Source organism: Mytilus trossulus, chromosome 6, assembly GCF_036588685.1.
Source record: "Mytilus trossulus isolate FHL-02 chromosome 6, PNRI_Mtr1.1.1.hap1, whole genome shotgun sequence".
NCBI classification, from domain to species: domain Eukaryota; kingdom Metazoa; phylum Mollusca; class Bivalvia; order Mytilida; family Mytilidae; genus Mytilus; species Mytilus trossulus.
Window position 1 is genome coordinate 51,004,102 of NC_086378.1, and position 20,687 is coordinate 51,024,788.

At 33.1% G+C, this 20,687-nt stretch overlaps 1 protein-coding gene across 6 annotated transcripts; it reads right to left on the bottom strand.

Annotated features, from left to right (window-relative positions):
- Positions 1–2,849: 2,849 nt before the first annotated feature.
- On the bottom strand, positions 2,850–9,748 carry LOC134721488 (histone deacetylase 6-like). Of its 6 annotated transcripts, none has more exons than XM_063584545.1 (5): positions 9,673–9,748; positions 8,294–8,420; positions 6,592–6,750; positions 6,048–6,176; positions 2,850–5,059 (listed from the first exon to the last, which is right to left on the bottom strand). In XM_063584545.1, the coding sequence occupies exons 2-5, from the start codon at positions 8,390–8,392 to the stop codon at positions 5,000–5,002; spliced, it is 447 nt and encodes a 148-aa protein (XP_063440615.1). In that variant the 5' UTR covers positions 8,393–8,420; positions 9,673–9,748; the 3' UTR covers positions 2,850–4,999. The 6 variants fall into 6 exon arrangements, with proteins under 6 accessions (XP_063440615.1, XP_063440613.1, XP_063440616.1 ...); XM_063584543.1 differs by having other exon boundaries at positions 8,294–8,426; positions 9,673–9,698; XM_063584546.1 differs by having other exon boundaries at positions 9,538–9,683.
- Between the last annotated feature and the right edge of the window lie 10,939 nt (positions 9,749–20,687).

A 20,687-nucleotide genomic window follows, 5' to 3' on the forward strand; every position in this document is an offset into this window, starting at 1 on the left:
TGACACAAGAATGCACAAATTAGTTGGTGTAGTCTAGATAAAGGCACACGGACAACCTATCAATCAATAAAACATAAGGACATGTCTTGGATGGAATAATTTTGATAACAGTGTTGGTACAAGCCAGTTTTAACATGATTTCAATCCAAAGGGTTGACAGGGACATTGATATATATATTCGTATATCCTTGGACTGCTTCAATCTGGTAATCAAACCATATTTCGGTACGGTCTTGATGAGAACGTTAAATATGTGCATGGCCGCAAGGCAAGATGTATGCGCATATCCTACATAGATATAGGAAGATGTGGTGTGAGTGCCAATGAGACAACTCTCCATCCAAATAACAATTTAAAAAGTAAACCATTATAGGTTAAAGTACGGCCTTCAACACGGAGCCTTGTCTCACACCGAACAACAAGCTATAAAGGGTCCCAAAATTACTAGTGTAAAACCATTCAAACGGGAAAACCAACGGTCTAATCTATATAAACAAAACGAGAAACGAGAAACACGTATATATTACATAAACAAACGACAATTAACTGTACATCAGATTTCTGGCTTAGGACATGTGCAAACATTTGCAGCGGGATTAAACGTTTTAATGGATCCAAACCTTCTCCCTTTTTCTGAAACAATAGCATAACATCACAACATAGAACCAGATGCTCCGCAGGGCGTAGCTTTATACGACCGCAGAGGTTGAACCCTGAACGGTTGGGGCAAGTATGGACACAACATTCAAGCTGGATTCCGCTCTAAATTTGGATTGTGATTAAATAGTTGACACAGCATAGGTTTCTGACACAGAATGAATGTATTCAAATGAACTTAAAATTTTTGTTTTCTCTTTAGAGCAATTCACTATGCTGTTGAATATTAATCCTCTCAAAAAAATGTTTGAAGAAATTTTCTTTTTATTTATGAAATTTCAAATGAGAAAAATTGAACCCAATTTTTTATTCACATCCCCCTTTCCCTTATTCCAAAACTAATTTCAATTAAAATATTCTAATGAAGTTTGCAACAATTACTACTCATTTAAATACATCATAAAATATTAAGATGTAAAACAACTGCTTGTTATCACTGAATGGTAAAGATTATTTAAATTTATCAGTTGGTAGAAAAAGTGAATATACATTGTATATTGTATATAACAAAGATTTAAGTTGATTCTGGACAAAGAAAGATAACTCCAATTAAAAAAAATTATTGCAGATATTTCTTGCTTACTATACTGGACAAAGAAAGATAACTCTTAATTAAAAAAAATTTGCTATTTCACAATATTGTGAAATTAGATATTTCTTGCCATTGCACAATACTGTGCAATTGAAAAGACTTGCTATTGCACAATACTTAATATAATAATTTAAGATCCTGATTTGGACCAACTTGAAAACTGGGCCCATAATCAAAAATCTAAGTACATGTTTAGATTCAGCATATCAAAGAGGCCCAAGAATTTAATTTTTGTTAAAATCAAACTTAGTTTAATTTTGGACCCTTTGCACTTTAATTTAGACCAATTTTAAAACTGGACCAAAAATTAAGAATCTACATACACAGTTAGATTCGGCATATCAAAGAACCCCAATTATTCAATTTTTTATGAAATCAAACAATGTTTAATTTTGGACCTCGATTTGGGCCAACTTGAAAACTGGGCCAAAAATCAAAAATCTAAGTACATTTTTAGATTCAGCATATCAAAGAACCCCAAGGTTTCAATTTTTGTTAAAATCAAACTAAGTTTAATTTTGGACCCTTTGGACCTTAATGTAGACCAATTTGAAAACGGGACCAAAAATTAAGAATCTATCTAGTATACACAGTTAGATTCGGCATATTAAAGAACCCCAATTATTCAATTTTGATGAAATCAAACAAAGTTTAATTTTGGACCCTTTGGGCCCCTTTTTCCTTAACTGTTGGGACCAAAACTCCCAAAATCAATACCAACCTTCCTTTTATAGTCATAAACCTTGTGTTTAAATTTCATAGATTTCTATTTACTTATACTAACAACACTATGGTGCGAAAACCAAGAAAAATGCTTATTTGGGTCCCTTTTTGGCCCCTAATTCCTAAACTGTTGGGACCGAAACTCCCAAAATCAATACCAACCTTCCTTTTGTGGTCATAAACATTTTGTTTAAATTTCATTGATTTCTGTTTACTTTAACTAAAGTTATTGTGCGAAAACCAAGAATAATGCTTATTTGGGCCCTTTTTTGGCCCCTAATTCCTAAACTGTTGAAACCAAAACTCCCAAAATCAATCCCAACCTTCCTTTTGTTGTCATAAACCTTGTGTCAAAATTTCATAGATTAGTATTAACTTAAACTAAAGTTATAGTGCGAAAACCAAGAAAATGCTTATTTGGACCCTTTTTGGCCCCTAATTCCTAAAATGTTGGGACCAAAACTCCCAAAATCAATACCAGCCTTCCTTTTATGGTCATAAACCTTGTGTTAAAATTTCATAGATTTCTATTCACTTATACTAAAGTTAGAGTGCGAAAACTAAAAGTATTCGGACGACGACGACGACGACGACGACGACGCCAACGTGATAGCAATATACGACGAAAATTTTTTCAAAATTTGCGGTCGTATAAAAACAAACGATAAAACATGCACACAATTACTAAAAATTCCTATTCTTCGTGAAAATAGCTCTATAGATCCTGACTATTGTATTTATAAGTTAACGTGTCCTGAATATGTATGAAATATTTGACGCAAGATGTTCAACCCACAACAATAATTCATCTTTATATTTTCCGACAAACGTTCAACTTGATTGATTACAAAACAGCCAGAATTGAAAAATAAAGAGACATTTTTTTATTTTTATTTTTCTTTCATAAATTGTTTTACTTGTTGCTGTCTACGTAAATAATAATAAAGGAGATGAAAACAGTCAAAACAGCATTATATACTTTCACGATATCAATATAATACAAGTCCTCCTGAAAATCAAGCTCCCCTACTTGCGGTACAATTCATTCAACCAATTTATGAAGCCTTTGCGGAATAGCAGAATATAACGTCTGCATTATTCGGTTTAACTATATTCTTAGACTAGTGAACGGAACGGGATCAAATGCGTCGACAAGGCTAACAATGCATCACCCGTTAGAGTCTAAGTGATGTATACCTAAATTATCTCTTTTTATTTACATAAAAGGCTTTCGATGATGTTATGTTTAATAAAATTAACGGTACCAATTTTCTTGCACCAGATGCGCATTTCGACATTCATGTCTCTTCAGTGATGCTCGTGGCCAAAATATTTGAAATCCAAAGCTTATATAAAAAATTTGTAAGGGTTCCGTGGAACCCAGTGTCTCGCCTACTTTTGCTGTAAATCACAGGCTCAACAACAATGAGGAAAGAAATCAATAAAAATATTCCTCTTGATACTATCTTATGATTGTAAGAACCTTCTGTCCATCTTAATGTTTCCCCGCATGAAAAACTAAGTCCATTTAAAAGTAAAATACAGAAAAAATGAATTCAATTTTTTACAAAATTTACTTCTGGATACTATCTTATGATACTAAACAAGCTTCTGTCCAAGTTTGGTACAAACCCAGGATAGTTTAAGAAAGTAATTAAAATTCTAAAAACTTTAACCACAGAATGAATGTTATGTTTCCCCGTCCATTTATAAGTAGCATACGGAAAAAATGGAATTTTATCTTTACAAAATTTACTTCTGGATACTATCTTGTGATCATAAACAAGCTTCTGGCCAAGTTTGGTAGAAATCCAGTATAGTTTAAGAAAGTTATCAAAATTTTAAAAACTTTAACCACATGTGAATATTTGTGGACGCCGCCGACGACGACGCCGACGACGGAATGAAGGATCGCTTAGTCTCGCTTTTTCGACTAAAGTCGAAGGCTCAACAAAAATGAAGAGCTATAATCCAAATGGTCCAAAAAGTATAGCCAAATCCGTGAAAGGAATCAGAGCTTTGCATAAGGGAGATACATTCCTTAATTTATAATAATTTCTATCCTTTTGTAACAGCTAATTTAATAACACAAAAAATCCGTATTTTCATGCCCGTATCGTAGTACTGGCTACTGGGGTGGTGATTTTAATTACTACTTAGAAATAAGACGTTAGTTCGAAAATGCATTAGTTATTATAGACACAACACTATGTATATTGACAGTCACAAAAATAGCTTTACATACATTAACCGTTTGAAGTAAATAACAATACATTGCACATTGCATATATTAATTGTATACAAAGAAAAAAAATGAGTAATTGTTGATTTCCTTAAAGAATTATTTGGTCAATGTCTTGTGGTAATGTTTGCTTTATACAAATATCTGACATCACCCCATTCTACTGTTTTGACAAAACAGCGGATTCCGAAAGTCAGATCTCTAGAACAGAAAGCAGAAATCAATTTTGTAAGATCCTTGTACGTGAAGGTTGGACATGGGCTCTGTATTTAAATGAGATTGGTGAAAAATAAACTGAAATATCCAAGTAGTCAAAATCGCTAAAGTTTATCGAATCTGTATCACGGTTTCCAACACGTACCTACTTATATTTACCTTTTATGATTTATATTACAATATAGTTCTACATTTGTGGTCATCTTGGGAGATTGATTGGTCTGCACTGTACTTTTTTTACAACAAATATATCAGTTGCACCAGGAACAAATTTTGCGTCATTACAATTTTTGCTTACAAGTGTTTTGCCAATCAGAGGTTTGTGAAACTAGTTTGACTGTTGTATGGGACTGCCGGGATATAATACTGAACGGAATGTCCAATGACCATCCTATCAATGTTTATACTTAATAGACCCATCGATTTACTAAACATAAGAGAGAACAAATATTTTACAGATGATCACAAAAAGTACAGTAGTAGCTCACAAGACACTTTATGTGCAATACAAGTAGAACTATGACAATCAAGGTGTTCATGTGATTCTATTGTTTACATGTTTAAAGTTGTCACTGCAATCCTTCTCCAAACTTGTGAAGATGTGCAGCATTTTTGGCTGGCTTGAGAAGCTAAAAAAAAGAAGAAAATATTGATGATACATTAAAGTTCATCTTTAAAATATGCTTACCAACTAAAATTGAATATTTTTTTTACACAATTAAACGTGCAACATTACATTCATACAGAGCAGACATGGCAGAAAATCAGTATCCCAGACATACAAAGTGCATCAAGCAAACCAAAGTTATAATTTTTTAAAGTGCATGTTTAGTGCTGATGAGCACTGATGGGCAAAATATTATCTACAACTATTTACCCTACGAAAGGGAGTTAATCGCATTGGAATGCAATAATTAAAATTGAAGCCATCATCCGTTGTCCATATTTGTAGTTTGTTAAATAACAGCTATGGACAAATGGAGATAACTCCTATTTCTAAGCAAGAAGATATGCGATGTCGCGTTTTGCCGATCTCCGAACAGTCGGATCCAAAAGCACTCTTACATTATAACTCAGGAGATTCCAAGTAAGAGCAAAGATTTGTCTGCTCGGAGTTAGAGTAATGTGCCTTTGCAATATTTATCATCGTGAACTAGTTTTATGGTATCCGGTCGTTACGTCCCCAAACTGATCTGGCCTAAAGTAGATCCGGGGGAGGGGGGCGGAGTGACATGAAAGCTAGTGAACTGGATGGTAAAAAATACGGACCTACGCGTACGTGTCAAGACTTGTACAAAGTCAGAATTATGTTCATATCGTTTTATTGGGTGTATAGTCAAATTATATGTGTATGTCTTGTCCTGTACATATTGTCTTGTCTTGTGTTTAACATGTTTGTATTCAAAACTTTAATAACAGTGAATCGGTATATATCTATGTTGAGGAGACCCACGCGTAGCCTCTGACTGTTGGCAATCCTCTTTAACACCAGACCTACAGATCTGAGTAACTCAGACACATTGAACATGGACTAACCTCGTGATCTTGGTAATTATCACAGCCATAACATCAGGCAGACAGATCTGAATAACTCACACACATTGGACATTGACTCACCTGGTGATCTAGGTAATTGTCACAGCCATAACACCAGACTGACAGGTCAGAGTAGCTCAGACACATCAAATGTCCATCTTCCACACCATGCATTACCATGTGTTCATTCACGAATCTGCTACAGAATACCTTCATGAAAATAAATTAAATGTCTATAAATATAAATATGCATAAATTGACAAAAGAGATAAGTATGGAATCCGATTGTGTTGAACGCTTTGCATATCATGTAGCAGTAAAAGGTATGATTTTTTATTTTAATTTCATGTGTATAATTCTGAGTTTAGTTTGAGGTCTATTATCACTAGTATCAAATTTATTTAGGGGCCAGCTGACGAACTCATCCGGGTGCAGGAGTTTCTCACTGTATTCAAGACTCATTGGTAGCCTTCGGTTGTTGTCTGTCATTTGGTCGGGTTGTTGTCTCTTTGACACATTCCCCATTTCCATTATATGGTACATTAAACAAAAACACTAAACACTTAAAAATCTAATTTCCATTCTCAATTGTTGTATTTCAATACAAACAACAAGAGTAACTCACCCTGTGGCACACTAAACAGATCCAGTTTTCTGTTGTGTTACCACACTTTTCACATGGTGCTTTTGTATCAAGGACTGTTGTATCAGCCGGAAGTGGCGCCACTGTCTCTAAATGAGGACACCATGTCAGCGGATTCACAGCATACATCTCAGTCACCCCCTAAAAAATCCGAAAATATCTTGACAATTATGGTTGAGTTGTCAGTCTCCATAGCACTGTCCATTGAATAGGCTTCATTATCATGTAGCTTAAGTATCATGATTTGAATGATACCTTTCAACTATATATAAATGTATCATCTTAAAAAATCTAAACTATGGTTCCAGATCTTTCGTTTACCTGGCTATCAGGTATAACATTCTTCAACTTGTAGTTATGCTTCCAAAAGTGGTACGCATTTTGCTTCCCAAATTTAAGTTTGAAACATTTTTTTCAGATGAAAGATTTCTATGTCAGACTTATAAAATAATCGATTGAATATTTGCCTAACGTCTTGTTGAGAACTAATTAACAACAAGAGACATGTCAGTAAGGGCCCCGCCTACACATGTGTATGTGTTGCGAAGAGACTGATGCATACACAGCAAATACTCATAGGTTGTTAATTTTCGTAGATTTGATACCAGCAAATACTTCAGGACGTGTCCTTTGTTAATATTAGTTGTGTTAAAATCCTAACACTATGTAATTTGGTGGGCATTTTCGTAAATGGTGGTCACTGAACAACCAATAATATTGACACAGAGAATTGGAAATAGTAAAAATCCATCCAAATATATGATGCACATCTATAAAATATGCAGAAATACTGTGCAAATGGTATTGGCCTCCTATCTATACTCTATATATATAAACGAAGATTTTACCCAAATTAATTAGCCAAGCTTTAAAATTTTGCTGAATCATATTAAACACATTTATATGTTATGTAGAATAGGTGTGCAAAATTTCTTTGGCTTTTGGAGTAAAAATTGATTTAATTAAACTGTGGAAAGTATGTTTGTTGTAGTTGATTTAATAGCAATTGTAGACAAAGGAAGATAACTCCAAATTTTAAAGATGATTTTAACAAGATTTTGAAACAGATATTAGATTCCTGCACCTAGCCAAATATATGTAATTTTCTTGACAAGTATAATATAATTTTGTGCCTTAAATATTTAAGCATATGTTCACGGAAAGGATGTACATGATGTATAGAATGATAAGATCAATGCACTTTATTTTGTGTACCAAAAAGGTAGTGATAAGCCTTGGAAGATAATTTAGTCCCGTAAGGTTTTGATTGCATTCTGTACATGAAACTATGGACAGACAGGCAAAGTCATACCTAAAGGCCTTCCACATTCACAATTTCAGGGCCAAATGAGTTCAATGGTAGGTGTGGAGAAGCAGGGAGGAAGAATGGGGAGGTAAACTGCCATAGAAAAAGAGGATTACATCAAGCTACTGATCAACCCCTTGGAAGAATTATGGCAGAAATTCCTTAAAGTTCTGATCATATGAAGCTTCCTACCCAAGGCATCAGATTACATTTCATACGGCAGACTTAACCAGCCAGCCCAAGTCAGATACATCCAACAGCTAAATGTAAAACGTTTTTATGCATGCCATGATTATTGGTTTTAACCAATGGAGCTGAGAAGTCTAGGTGGCTATAGTAATCTACATTGGTGACATATATTACTGAGTTCTGACGTACCTGTCCTTCCAAGTACTGGATTACTTCCATTTTGGTATTTGGTCGTTCCTCTGAACCACTGGCTCCTTGTTGATTATTGCTTTTGCCTGAGTCTGCCATTTTGTTGGAAGTATTTTTTCAGTTACAACTGAAACTAAAGAGTTATTTCCTTTCTCTAAGTATTAATTATATATTGTACAAATAGATATATCTACGTGTATCTATAAGCAAGTGTACACCAATAAATCAATACATCTGCATGTGTGTGTATTCAGTTATCATGGTTATAACCATACAATATTTTTTTTCAATGAATCACTAAAATTCAATTAAGGAAGTAAAATTATAACGTGTATAATGAATAACCTTTTCCAAGCATCTTGCAAGGAACAAGAAAGGGAAACTTATCATGAAAATTTTATAATAATTCATGACCCTAAAACGATGTCTGCAATTTCAATGGCAGATCCAGAAATTATTAATGGGGACCCACTGACTGGCTTAAGGGGGAGGGAATGCTCCAGTCATGCTGCAGTGATTTCATGAATAATCAACCGGTGAAATCCCTCCCCCTTTAATTCAGCCCGTCTGCATTTTAAATACAAATTGGCATTTAGATTACAAATGTAAAAAATATACTACTTTCATGCTTTCAATCAACAGTTCTCAGATCAGTAAATGTTGTCTAAGACTAAGCAGTATATATACTTCTATATCTATACTACCACAGGGGCTATAGCTATATAATTTGTTTAGTGGGTCAGACGAGGTTTTACTGTCAATGGCGATCGCTATCCTATATATGTTTTTTTATCTGACCCACTAAACAAGCCCCTGTGATACTATTTATGTATGTAAATAAAAATACATTGTAAATTAATACAAGTCTTAGATTAAAATAGATCAAAACACTTCAAAACGAAGTGACAATACACGGACAGTCATGGTAGTCATACGAATAAATTGAATTGATTATCGTACAGACACAACGGATGTTAAAATCAATGTTTATCATAAAAAAGAACTTACTTAAAGGAAACAGTTAAATTAATATAGTTGTTTTTGGAATATGAGGTTAATAATAAGGACTAGCAACTGATATCAAAACAAAATCGGACAATACTTCCGGGAAAATCTTAAAAATCGGAATTAAAAAAATAAATCGGAAAAAAATACAGATATACATCAAGTTCATTAATTTAATTTTAAAAAATCAATCTCATTTAAAAACACTTAATTTTTGTACGATTAAACAAGGTTCTTACCGTATTGTAAACGTTTCTGACTCACAGACACCAGTTTATCAATATAATTTTAAAAGATTGACTGAATTTTCTTTTATAGCAAAATGTATGCTGTATATATGTAATAGTTTGGAAATAAGTATGAACACAACCTACCGAAAGAAACGTCGATACAACTGTATTGTTTCTAAAAATAAATATTACTATTTCCAATTCTAAATATAGTGCTTATGATGTGCTATAAATAAAATTCGATCAACTTCAATGGGACAACTCAACCGCTAATTATTTTTATTCAATCGAATTGGGTACGGGATTTAGAAAAGGTAAAAAGCACTCAATTTGCACTGAAAATTCCCTTTGAAACTGTTATGATTTGTATACGCCAGTTTACGGACGTGTTAACTCCAACACGGGGGGGGGGGTTAACATCTTTATTTTTTTGGTAGGGGTGTGCCATTTTTGCCTAAAAAAAGTACCCATTTTTGCCCTAAAAAAAGTACCCATTTTGTAAAACATTCACTGAAATTCGGTTCCTATAGTTATATAAATATTAATTTTAAGAAAGAATGACCTACATAAAATATTTAAAATATGACCCATGCTTATGTAGAGATATACAAATGTAAGCACTAACTCATCATCACTCATAAATATACCAGCTACTCTTAAATTTTTATATATGAATTGACATCGTTTGGTGCACATATATTTTATCGTTATATATTCTCAATAGCATATGCATGATATGTAGATCATACCCCAAATCTATATACAGTTATCAAACGTAAATGCATTTCAATATAGGATGTCATTAAAAAGGTGGGTCATTTTTATATAAAATCTCGCAAAATTATGACCAATATTTTTGGCACATCCCCGTATACCCAATAATAGGAGTTTGTTTTTAATGAATAAGAACTCGCGATGTCAAAGTATACCACCACTAAACAAAACCAGCAGAAAAACTTAGTGAACATAACAGAGCGGAAACATCGAATGAACAATTTAACATGTTCAATATATATAATAGTAACAACTTAGAAGACATCAACTAAATATGTACCACTAAATAAACCGTTTAATCCAAAATGGATATAGACATAATGAATTAAGTAGGACGAGAGAGAATCAAAGAGCTGAATAGCTCTGAGGGGAAAGACGGCCCTTGTTTCTATTTAATTATGTTTTTGGAAAGGGGGGTATCTTTTGATAGTTTTCATATGAAGAATGAAAAAGAGAACAGCTAGAACATGTAGAAAGGTTGACAATATTGAAATCAATTGTTGTTTATGTAATTTCATTTCCTTAGTTGAGGATTCAATTTGGACCAATGAAAGAGATCTGCATCTTCTAAATCTAAACATTTGATTAAAGTTGATAGCTAATTATAAAACTCAACTGAATTCTGTCATTTCACAACAACTACAATATTTTCTTAAATCTTGATTGTGTACTACTGAACTGCAGGCTCGGGCCATTTTCCATTTTTTGTGACAGTTCTCTTGGATTTTTAGGTTTTTTCTTTAGAAAGTGTGGACTGAAAAATCTATTCAGTTTTAAATTTCCAATGAATTTCATGAAGTTCGGAGTTATAACTCTCATCACAGGGAATCAGGTACTAATAAAAAATGTAATTTGTAAATAATAAATATGTTTAAACTACAAAATGCAAATTTTTATTATTTTTTTTTTTACCATTACAATGATTATGTAGGTACACAAAAATTTAGTTTTAATAGAAGACTACTAATCCAATGAAATGTTACATTTGAAGTGTTTAAATACATTAACTTTTATTTTAGTGGATAATTACTCATCAATTGAGGTGCTCCTGAATTGGAGGAAGATTCTCAGAATTTTTACAGAAAAAGTGGTCTCACTAATTAGCGACAAGAAGAATTTTAGCGACAAGAAGCGACAAGAAGAATATTTTTTTTCTTGTCGCTAAATAGTCTTCTTGACGCTTCTTGTCGCTTTTTGACGCTTCTTGTCTCTGATTAGTAGGACTCGAAAAAAGTAATAAAATCTTTTCTTTCCCCTGTCTCATGTAACCCCACGATCTTTGTTAATTTTGAAAGTTGTTGACCTACAAATTAAAGTATTGTATGTTGATGTTTAAATCATCTACAGTAAACAATATTATGTTTAGATTTAACAAATACATATTTGTAATTAGTGCATGATCTCTAAGAATGATTGAAATATTAAACCAGTGAACTGGTGAAGGATATCCCTGCTTCTTCCAAGAATGACGTCACTATAAAATGCAATGTAGGTTGGATATATTTAGAATATCTCGTCATACTAATTTTTCCGGATTGTAAAATAAGCGTTAATAGTGTAAAGGAGAGTTCAAGATACGATAATTGTGTGAGAAACAGAAGAAAAATGTGTAAAAAAGTGTTTAAAGTCAAACTATTCATTTCTGGGTCTCCTTCTCTTCAATCTAAGTAAGATTTGTTGGGGGGTTTTCCACACTATAATCTGTATAAAATCAAAATGAATCCACTGATAAACCAATCATGAATTATCCATGGGTTTACTAAAAGAGTTATCTCGCCTTAACCGGCTTAGTTGAACAAAATGTATTCTAAAGCACATATGTTTGGAACTTGTTAAATATTTCTAAGAGATATAATGCGATAAATCTGGAAGTTTCTTCATAAAAATAAACAGTATATTCAATAAAACTGAACATCTGTGTACACATTCGGAGATTTGGGTAATAACTAGACTGATTGGTCACTGCAAAAGTACAATGCAAGATGGTGGTATGCCACGGCTTCAAGCCGTCAATCCCCTATGGGATTGACCAGAGTGACACTCCCTCACATCATTCATTTTGATTTTATACAGACTATATAAGTCAACACAGGACTGCTAGGCTGGTGTTACCGTAGGAAAACTAGGAGTGTTCATAAAAATATGTTTAATAAAGCTTTATAATTGACTCCACGGGTGTCATTCGGTTTATCGAGAGGAATGAGCATGAAAGAATATATAACGGCGGTCAAGTATTGAGCGACGATCGTGAAATCTCTGGTAACGGATCGTGAAAGACATTTAATGGGAATTCTAGGTCAGATTCTTTAAAAATATTGCTTAATTTTCAAAACGCGGAACAAATCCGAATAAAAAGATATGTCTATCAAAATGGTTTAACTTCCCCAACATAACTGTGAAATAAGAAAGAGAAAATATGCAGTACTTTATGAAAAAACACAAAATGCGCAATGCATGTATATGCAATTAATTACAAATAACACGCTTTTTGTTACTATAATGGTCATGTTTCAGTTCATCGTGATATATTTGAAATGTAATCTTTGGTGTATCTGATAGTTCAGTAAAATTAAGGAATGTTCTCCTCTTAAAAGCATTAATTTGTATATGAAAACCTTTAATTTGTTGAATATCTATCAAACTTAATCGTGAAAGATCAGGCAACGCATTATTTTGATCGTGAAAGATAATGCGTGACCAGACTTATTACTAGTAATCAGAAATCAGTATTTCTTTTACCATTTAATAAACCTGAAACTGGTTGAAGCCTGTAACTATTTTGGATAAGGATGAACATTAAAGCTTTTTTTTTATTCAACGCTTTACCTCGAGAGTTAAAAAACAACAACTAAAACATCTCTAGATAAGTTTAAAAGATTCAGCTCTGATAATCGGTGAAGTGCAATTCATGCAGACTGACACTATTTACTTATAGCCAATAGTATGGATATGCAACGTTTAAATCAAAATGATATCCATCAAACAAAAAAATACACTCAAAACAGCATCTTTCATGAGTAATTTGAGATTGAACGATAACCAACATTTTGTGCAACAGTACTTTCTTAAGTTCTGTATATACAACGCAGATGTGGATTGATTTAACTATATACTACAGACTATAGAATACCAAATCTCAAATGCTGTAATGTCTCGTATGCCTTACTTATGATAGTTAATGTTATGGAACGTCTATAATATCAAGGGTTTTACTAGAAGTGTCAAATGCGCTTAATGCGCTTAATGTATTTTTGTCTATCTGATGAATTAAGCCTTTTCAATTGAATTTTATAGTTCGTTCTTATGTTGTACAGTTGTATCACTGTCCCAGACTCGGGGAGGGTTGGGATCCCAATAACGTGTCTAACCCCGCCGCATTATTAATGTATGTGCCTGTCCAAAGTCAGGAGCCTGTAATTCAGTGGTTGTTGTTTTTTTTATGTATTACATATTTGGTATTTGTTCATTTTTTTAAAACAAATAAGGACGTTAGTTTTCTCGTTTTAATTGTTTTACATTGTCAATATGGGTGCCTGTTATAGCTGACTATGCGGTATGGGCTTTGCTCATTGTTGAAGGCCGTACGGTGACCTATAGTTGTTAATGTCTGTGTCACTTTGGTCTCTTGTGAATAATTGTCTCTTTGGCAATCATACCACATTTTTTTTTAAATCATGATAGTCAATGGTTAATAAAAAGAGTGCAAGGTCAAATGAACCATGACATACAGATATCTATGAATATCCCGTAGACCAAATAAATGTGTTCCGATCCTTACAGTGCCTTAGAAACTGACAAATATAAAAGTTATGCTTGCCAATTAATTCGAAACATAAGGTCAAAAGTATATGAACCCTGACCGACAGCCAGACATAGACATCTTTCTATCATTCAATATATCAAATACAATTGACGTCATTATGGTCATTTATGAAACATGCAAACAGACACCATACACGAAATGCCATGGCGCTATAGCATACAGGTATATATCCAAAGGCTAGACAACATAAAACGAGCATTGCCGAATGTTGCATGACAATGGGTTTAATGTCCGTTGAAACCTTGCAGAAGTCGAAAATGTACACCTCACAATTATAACAACAGACACTTATCCTAAAGCTTAACAAATCCGCGAAACTGACTTGACAACAAAAATGAATCTTCATCCATGAAATAAGGCAAGTTCGGAGTCAGGTGAATCCTGTCTGACGGACATGCAGTTTATAGGATCCAATATACCAAATGTGGATATCCTATAACTCGTGATAAGTGAGTACTTTACATGACAATAAAAAAACTTCATCCTACAATCATCCAACTATTTTACATTTCATTTTCTGAAAATATTTATACTTTGAAAAGCTTAAACCTATTGAGGATGTTGACCTATATAGCTTTTCTCAATACCAATAACAAATATTAACTATGATATAATTGAAGAAAAATTTGAACGTCTTCGTAGCTTCAGATCTTTCACGATCCTTTTCATGATCTTCAAAAATGTGGTACATGATCTTTCACGATCCAAAAAATCCATTTTTGTGTAATTAGTTCTTCATTTACCAAGTTTCATATTATGTTTATACAAAATAACTATAAGAACCATTTGATTAATTTAAACAGAATGCCCTTATTTTTATTAAAGTAGGTTTCTAGTCGAATTTGTGAAAAAAATCATGTTTGTTTACATTTTCTATGTCATTGAAATGTCGAGAAGCAATCTGCCTTTTGTTGTTTTGTAATAACTATGTACTTTAAAAACTGGATATTCTGAAATACTGATCATAATGTTGAACCATTTTGAAAGACAGTTTTATTTTGTCGTAAATTTGTCTGTGTAATTAATTTTATTAGAATATGTATTGACCTTTTATATGTCTTCTCGATTAAATGTCTTTCACGACCACCAGAACTTTAACAATTGTCGCTCAATACTTTATATAAGTGTGTTCCTTTGTTTAATACCCTGACATAAAAGTATAATTCTAAATTGACCGTGCTTCTGAATATGTAGCATGAAGATGTATTGTCATAAGATGGTGAGTCTTGTGGCACGAGAAACTTTATATGATCTTGACATTTTTCGTCATTGTACAACTGTTACTTAGATATAGGAAGATGTGGTGTGAGTGTATATATTTTGTTTGAAGTATATGGAGAATCGTCTGATTGCACTCATATCCAATATTTTTATATCTATATTAAATATTTAGATATATTTGTATATTTTTAATTGAAAGATCGGTTTTATGTATTGGAGTTTGAACTAGTACACATTTTGTTATTAAAGGGGCCATCTGAAGTCCGCCGCCGGGCGAGGGATTTTCTCACTATGTTAAAAAACCATTGGTGACCTTTGACTGCTTTTTGCTTTTTTGTCATTTTACTGTCTCTTAAACACATTTCACATTTCCATTCTCAATTTTTGATATGAAGAATGTTTTGATCAAATGAAAACTAAATCTTTTAATTGCCGTGAAAATTAGAAAGAGTAGTTACTGCTCTAGTAGCACCATGTACTGCAAGTTGTGTTGGATTGATAATTCAAAATGGTTCAATCATTTTACCTTGGATTTAATTTGATGGATATGGATAGTCTGTTTAAGCATCTTAAAAATCACATGAAGGTATACGCATATCAATAAACTGAACTCAGTGCGAAGAACCTTTAAAGTACACTTAGACAAAGAGCTCAATCTAGTGAAACACTTTTTTATGCTGGTCACTGTCTGTTATCAAACTGCACCGCAATCCTAAAAGAAATATGCAAGTTAATTCTAATTGGAGTAGAATCCAAAGGAAGTTATTAAACCGTTTACTGAAATAAATGTACAATATGTCTATGGGCCACAGATGCCCCTGCTTGTGAAAAGAAAGCACAAGTAAACTCCACATATAGAAACAGGATTCACGTAATTTTGACTGTTAAGTGACCATAATCATTGTGTATAAGTTTCAAAACATTTGGTTTAGTCAAACTAAAGTTAAAGAACAGAAACAACAGATTAAGCATATTTCCTATCTTTAGTCTACGTGTTGATATTTGTATCATTAGTATTAGTACCAACATTTCTGTTATATTTTATAACATATTTTTCAATTAAACTTAAATTGATCAACACTTTCTTTTTATTTGTCTTTTAAGATTCCGTTTTGAACAAAACGATTTGTGACATATATACTTCACACGTATGTCTATCAAATCTGACATTATTACAAAGCAGCTACTAAATAAAATGCATTCGAACTTTAAATGTGCATTTAAATATATATGCAAGTCGTCAACTGGTGAAGTGGCTAGATGCATATATCATTGGCCAATTGAACGACAGGTCTCCAAATTTTGTTGTTTTAAAACGTCTAGAAATATTAACGGGAATAAATAAAACAGAACGACTGAATTAAATAAAATAATGTTCGATATAATGAACAATTTCGATTTATTTTTAAAATCTAAACGATGCTTTATTTTTATCTAGTTTCCTAATCATTACAATGAGCTTCTTTTACCGTCGATCCTGAAATGTTTAATGTTATAAAACAATTTTAGCGTCTTTGACCTACTTAACCTTTTTATTCGGATACTTGTGGTTATATTCTTCAAGTTCAACGGGAACATTAGAATAATCTAGAAAAGAACCCAAACTATAACCAAACAACCCGGATGTTGAACCAGTTACCATAGTTTCGAACCAAAGAATCAAGGTTCAGAACCAAACAACCCAGATGGAACCAGGGTTTAGAACCAGAGTGCCCCGATAGAACCTTATTGCATTCGGAATTCTCATGACTATTTATACCTTCAACGTATTTTCCAAATCATTTATTTATTTAGTATATGTATATGTATATATATATAATATGTACGTCTGAGTCAGTGACAACCCTACAACAGATGTATCCATCGGATCCACAGGCGCTTGGGTCTATGATACATTTTTTTTTTTTTTTTTTTTTTTTTAAATTTTAAATTTTTCTATATTTATAATACATATCTATCACTTCTGTGCATGTCTCACCTAGTTTCGAGTGATTTAAACGACCCAGAGAAAATACCAAATTTTACTATCCATACTAAGAAACAAAAAGGCAACTAACTCGACGCCATTTTTCTGCTATCTATAAATAAATAGATTGACCTACCTGGATTCCCCAACGATTTCTCTGAGAAAACGTGCCTTCCTTGTCGTCAGATCGCACACATCATTGATATTCATCAAATTGGTATTGTTCGTAACATTTTAAGTCCATCTCCAGCATATAATAAAAAGATTTTAACTATTTTGGCTATTTTCAAATTTACGTGCCCGGAAGTTGATTGTTTTTCCCGAACTTTTGTCAAAGGGAAGTAATATTTTTCCCGGACTTTTTCGGAACATCTCTCCAAGTACTTAGGAAAATAATAAAGTGATACGATGACTTCCGAACTAATACTATATGTAAACAAACAGATATGATGAACAACGAATAAAATCAAGCCCCTAACTTGATTGTTAGTGGTCATAATCTTTTAATTTTCAAAAATCACACAATTTTGATTTTATGTTAGAAAGGGGAACTACAAAATTTGGAAATATTGTCCCCCCTTTTTTTTTACATGACCCATGTTTTGTAATAATTAAAACAAAGTCAATAACATGGAAAGAAAATAATGGTAAATGTCCTCCCCCCCCCCCCCCCCCTTTACACCAAACAAATAAAAATATCAGATCAAATGGTCAATGGTTTAATTTTTTTTAATTCCTCTCATAAGTAAATTTTGTGTGATAATCTGTATATTCATAAATTATCATGAATCAATGTTCTTATGAGTAACTTCCTTTGGTTGAATTGCCATCATTTCAGACTGAATATTAGATTCTTTTCCGGCAATTGGAAATTTGCGCCTTTTTGGTAAAAGTTCGGATATCATCGTATCACTTTATTATTTTCCTACGTACTTGGAGAGATGTTCCGAAAAAGTCCGGGAAAATATTACTTCCCTTTGACAAAAGTTCGGGAAAAACAATCAACTTCCGGGCACGTAAATTTGAAAATAGTCAAAATAGTTAAAATCTTTTTATTATATGCTGGAGATGGACTAAAAATGTTACGAACAATACCAATTTGATAAATATCAATGATGTGTGCGATCTGACGACAAGGAAGGCACGTTTTCCCAGAGAAATCGTTGGGGAATCCAGGTAGGTCAATCTATTTATTTATAGATAGCAGAAAAATGGCGTCGAGTTAGTTGCCTTTTTGTTTCTTAGTATGGATAGTAAAATTTGGTATTTTCTCTGGGTCGTTTAAATCACTCGAAACTAGGTGAGACATGCACAGAAGTGATAGATATGTATTATAAATATAGAAAAATTGAAAATTTAAAAAAAAAAAAAAAAAAAAAAAATGTATCATAGACCCAAGCGCCTGTGATCGGATCGCCATCAATGATGGTGATACATGGCTATGTATATACAACTCGTCTAAACATCAACCCAACAATGTTAGATCTGTAAATTTGCTTTCGCAAATTTTTGGTTCTTCCCTCGCCGGGATATATATACTATAATTTAACGCGTTAAAGTTGCTTTTAACGCGTTAAAGATGCTTATAACGCGTTAAAGTTTCTTTTTACGCGTTAAAGTTGCATTTAACGCGTTAAAAAAGCTTCTACGTTATGTGCTGCTAATCTCAACATTATCGCGTTAATTGACGAAGATATGACACATCCGGCCATTTCATTTATCATGTTTCGAGTAAAATCTGACGTCTTAAAACTTAGTTAAGGCGAAAGCAGAAAGTTTTTCTGTCATTTTTTGTAGTGAATTGCTTAACGCGTTAAATTATCAACTAACGCGTTAAAAATGATTTTAACGCGTTTAAACAACATTTATCGCGTTAAATGTGATTTTATCGCGTTAAATATCAACGCGTTACTTTATCGGGTTTTTGACATGAACGGCCTTTCATAGCCGTCTTTCCCCAAAAAATTGAATATGGACTTAATGTATCAAAAGTGTGAAGGCCAAGAGAAATAAGCCATAGAATGTCTTATAAATATAAAATAAACAAGCAGATACCATATCATTATTGACAATCATCAATACAAGTTACCTGATGAATGAACAACAGCAGACATTATGCTTTTCCGTTAAAATACTAGAAATATGCTCCAACATTATGCGTAACCGGCTAAATTTTTATAATACAATCAATGCTATTCGTAAATATCGCAGTTGCAACTATGTGCTGTCAACAATGATTGCGACAAAACCCTCGATTAGGACACATTAAATATTATCAAAAGAGGGACGAAAAATACCAAAGCCAGTACAGTCAAACTCATAAATCTAAAACAAACTGACAACGCCATGGCTAAAAAATAAAAAAGACAAACAGAAAAACAATAGTACACATGACACAACATAGAAAACTAAAGAATAAACAACACAAACCCCACCAAAAACTAAGGCTGATCTCAGGTGGTAAGCAGATCCTGCTCCAAGTTATTTTATAATTTTGAAAAAATCCCTCATAAACAAACAGTATATACTGGAAACCAGATAAAACACCCTATGCTTCCACAGTTTTTGGTGGGGTTCGTGTTTTTAGCCTTTAGTTTATATGTATTGTTTTGTGTACTATTGTTTGTTTGTTTGTTTGTTTGTCTATTTGTTTTTTAGTCTTTTGGACTTTTTATAAGCATTAAGCGGCATAATAATTAAAGCTCATTGTGTGGACATTTTGATCTAATAAGGCCTAGGACATGATTACTTCTATTTTGATAAGGGCACTATCATGATTTCCTTGATAGCGGCCCCCACCCCTTGATAGAAGGCTGCTGCTCAAAAGTAATCCATAACGAGTCGGCTGTCCGTTATTGAAATACCTGTGTCACAGGTGCCGACGGATGTGTACAAATTGTCGTACATGTAACTACAATCTCGTCACCTTTACCCCGAATGTGACTGTCGAATTAGACATATCACTAGGTTTGCACTTATATGAGCAACGCGATGGGTGCCACATGTGGATCAGGATCTGCCTACCCTTCCTGACCACCTGAGATCACCCCACTTTTGACGGTGTTCGTGTTGCTGTCTTTTGTTTTCAATGTTGTTTTTCTGTTTGTCTTCATCTCTTTTAGCCATGGCAATGTCAGTTTAGTATCGAAATGCGAGTTTGAATATCCCATTGGTATATTTTGCCCCTCTTTTATAATCCTGGTACCTTTGATAACTAATAAGCAGCTATACTAGTGTCGAATATTTACAAATTTCTCTTTATCTTCCTTGAAATGTTTTTTTTCATCTGATGTTTTGAAGAAATAAACTGGAGGCAAAAATTAGGACAAACGTGAATGTGATAACCATACAACGTGTTGACATACGAAATGTAAT

Bases quoted from the DNA above. Each gene is read 5' to 3' on its own strand.
- LOC134721488 (XM_063584545.1), bottom strand. From the start codon at position 8,392: ATGGCAGACTCAGGCAAAAGCAATAATCAACAAGGAGCCAGTGGTTCA. The intron at 6,177-6,591 runs GTGAGTTACTCT...ATTTTCATGAAG, and splicing joins TCTGTTTAGTGTGCCACAGG to GTATTCTGTAGCAGATTCGT. The intron at 5,060-6,047 runs GTGAGTCAATGT...TCTTTTTTTTAG, and splicing joins ACAATTACCTAGATCACCAG to CTTCTCAAGCCAGCCAAAAA.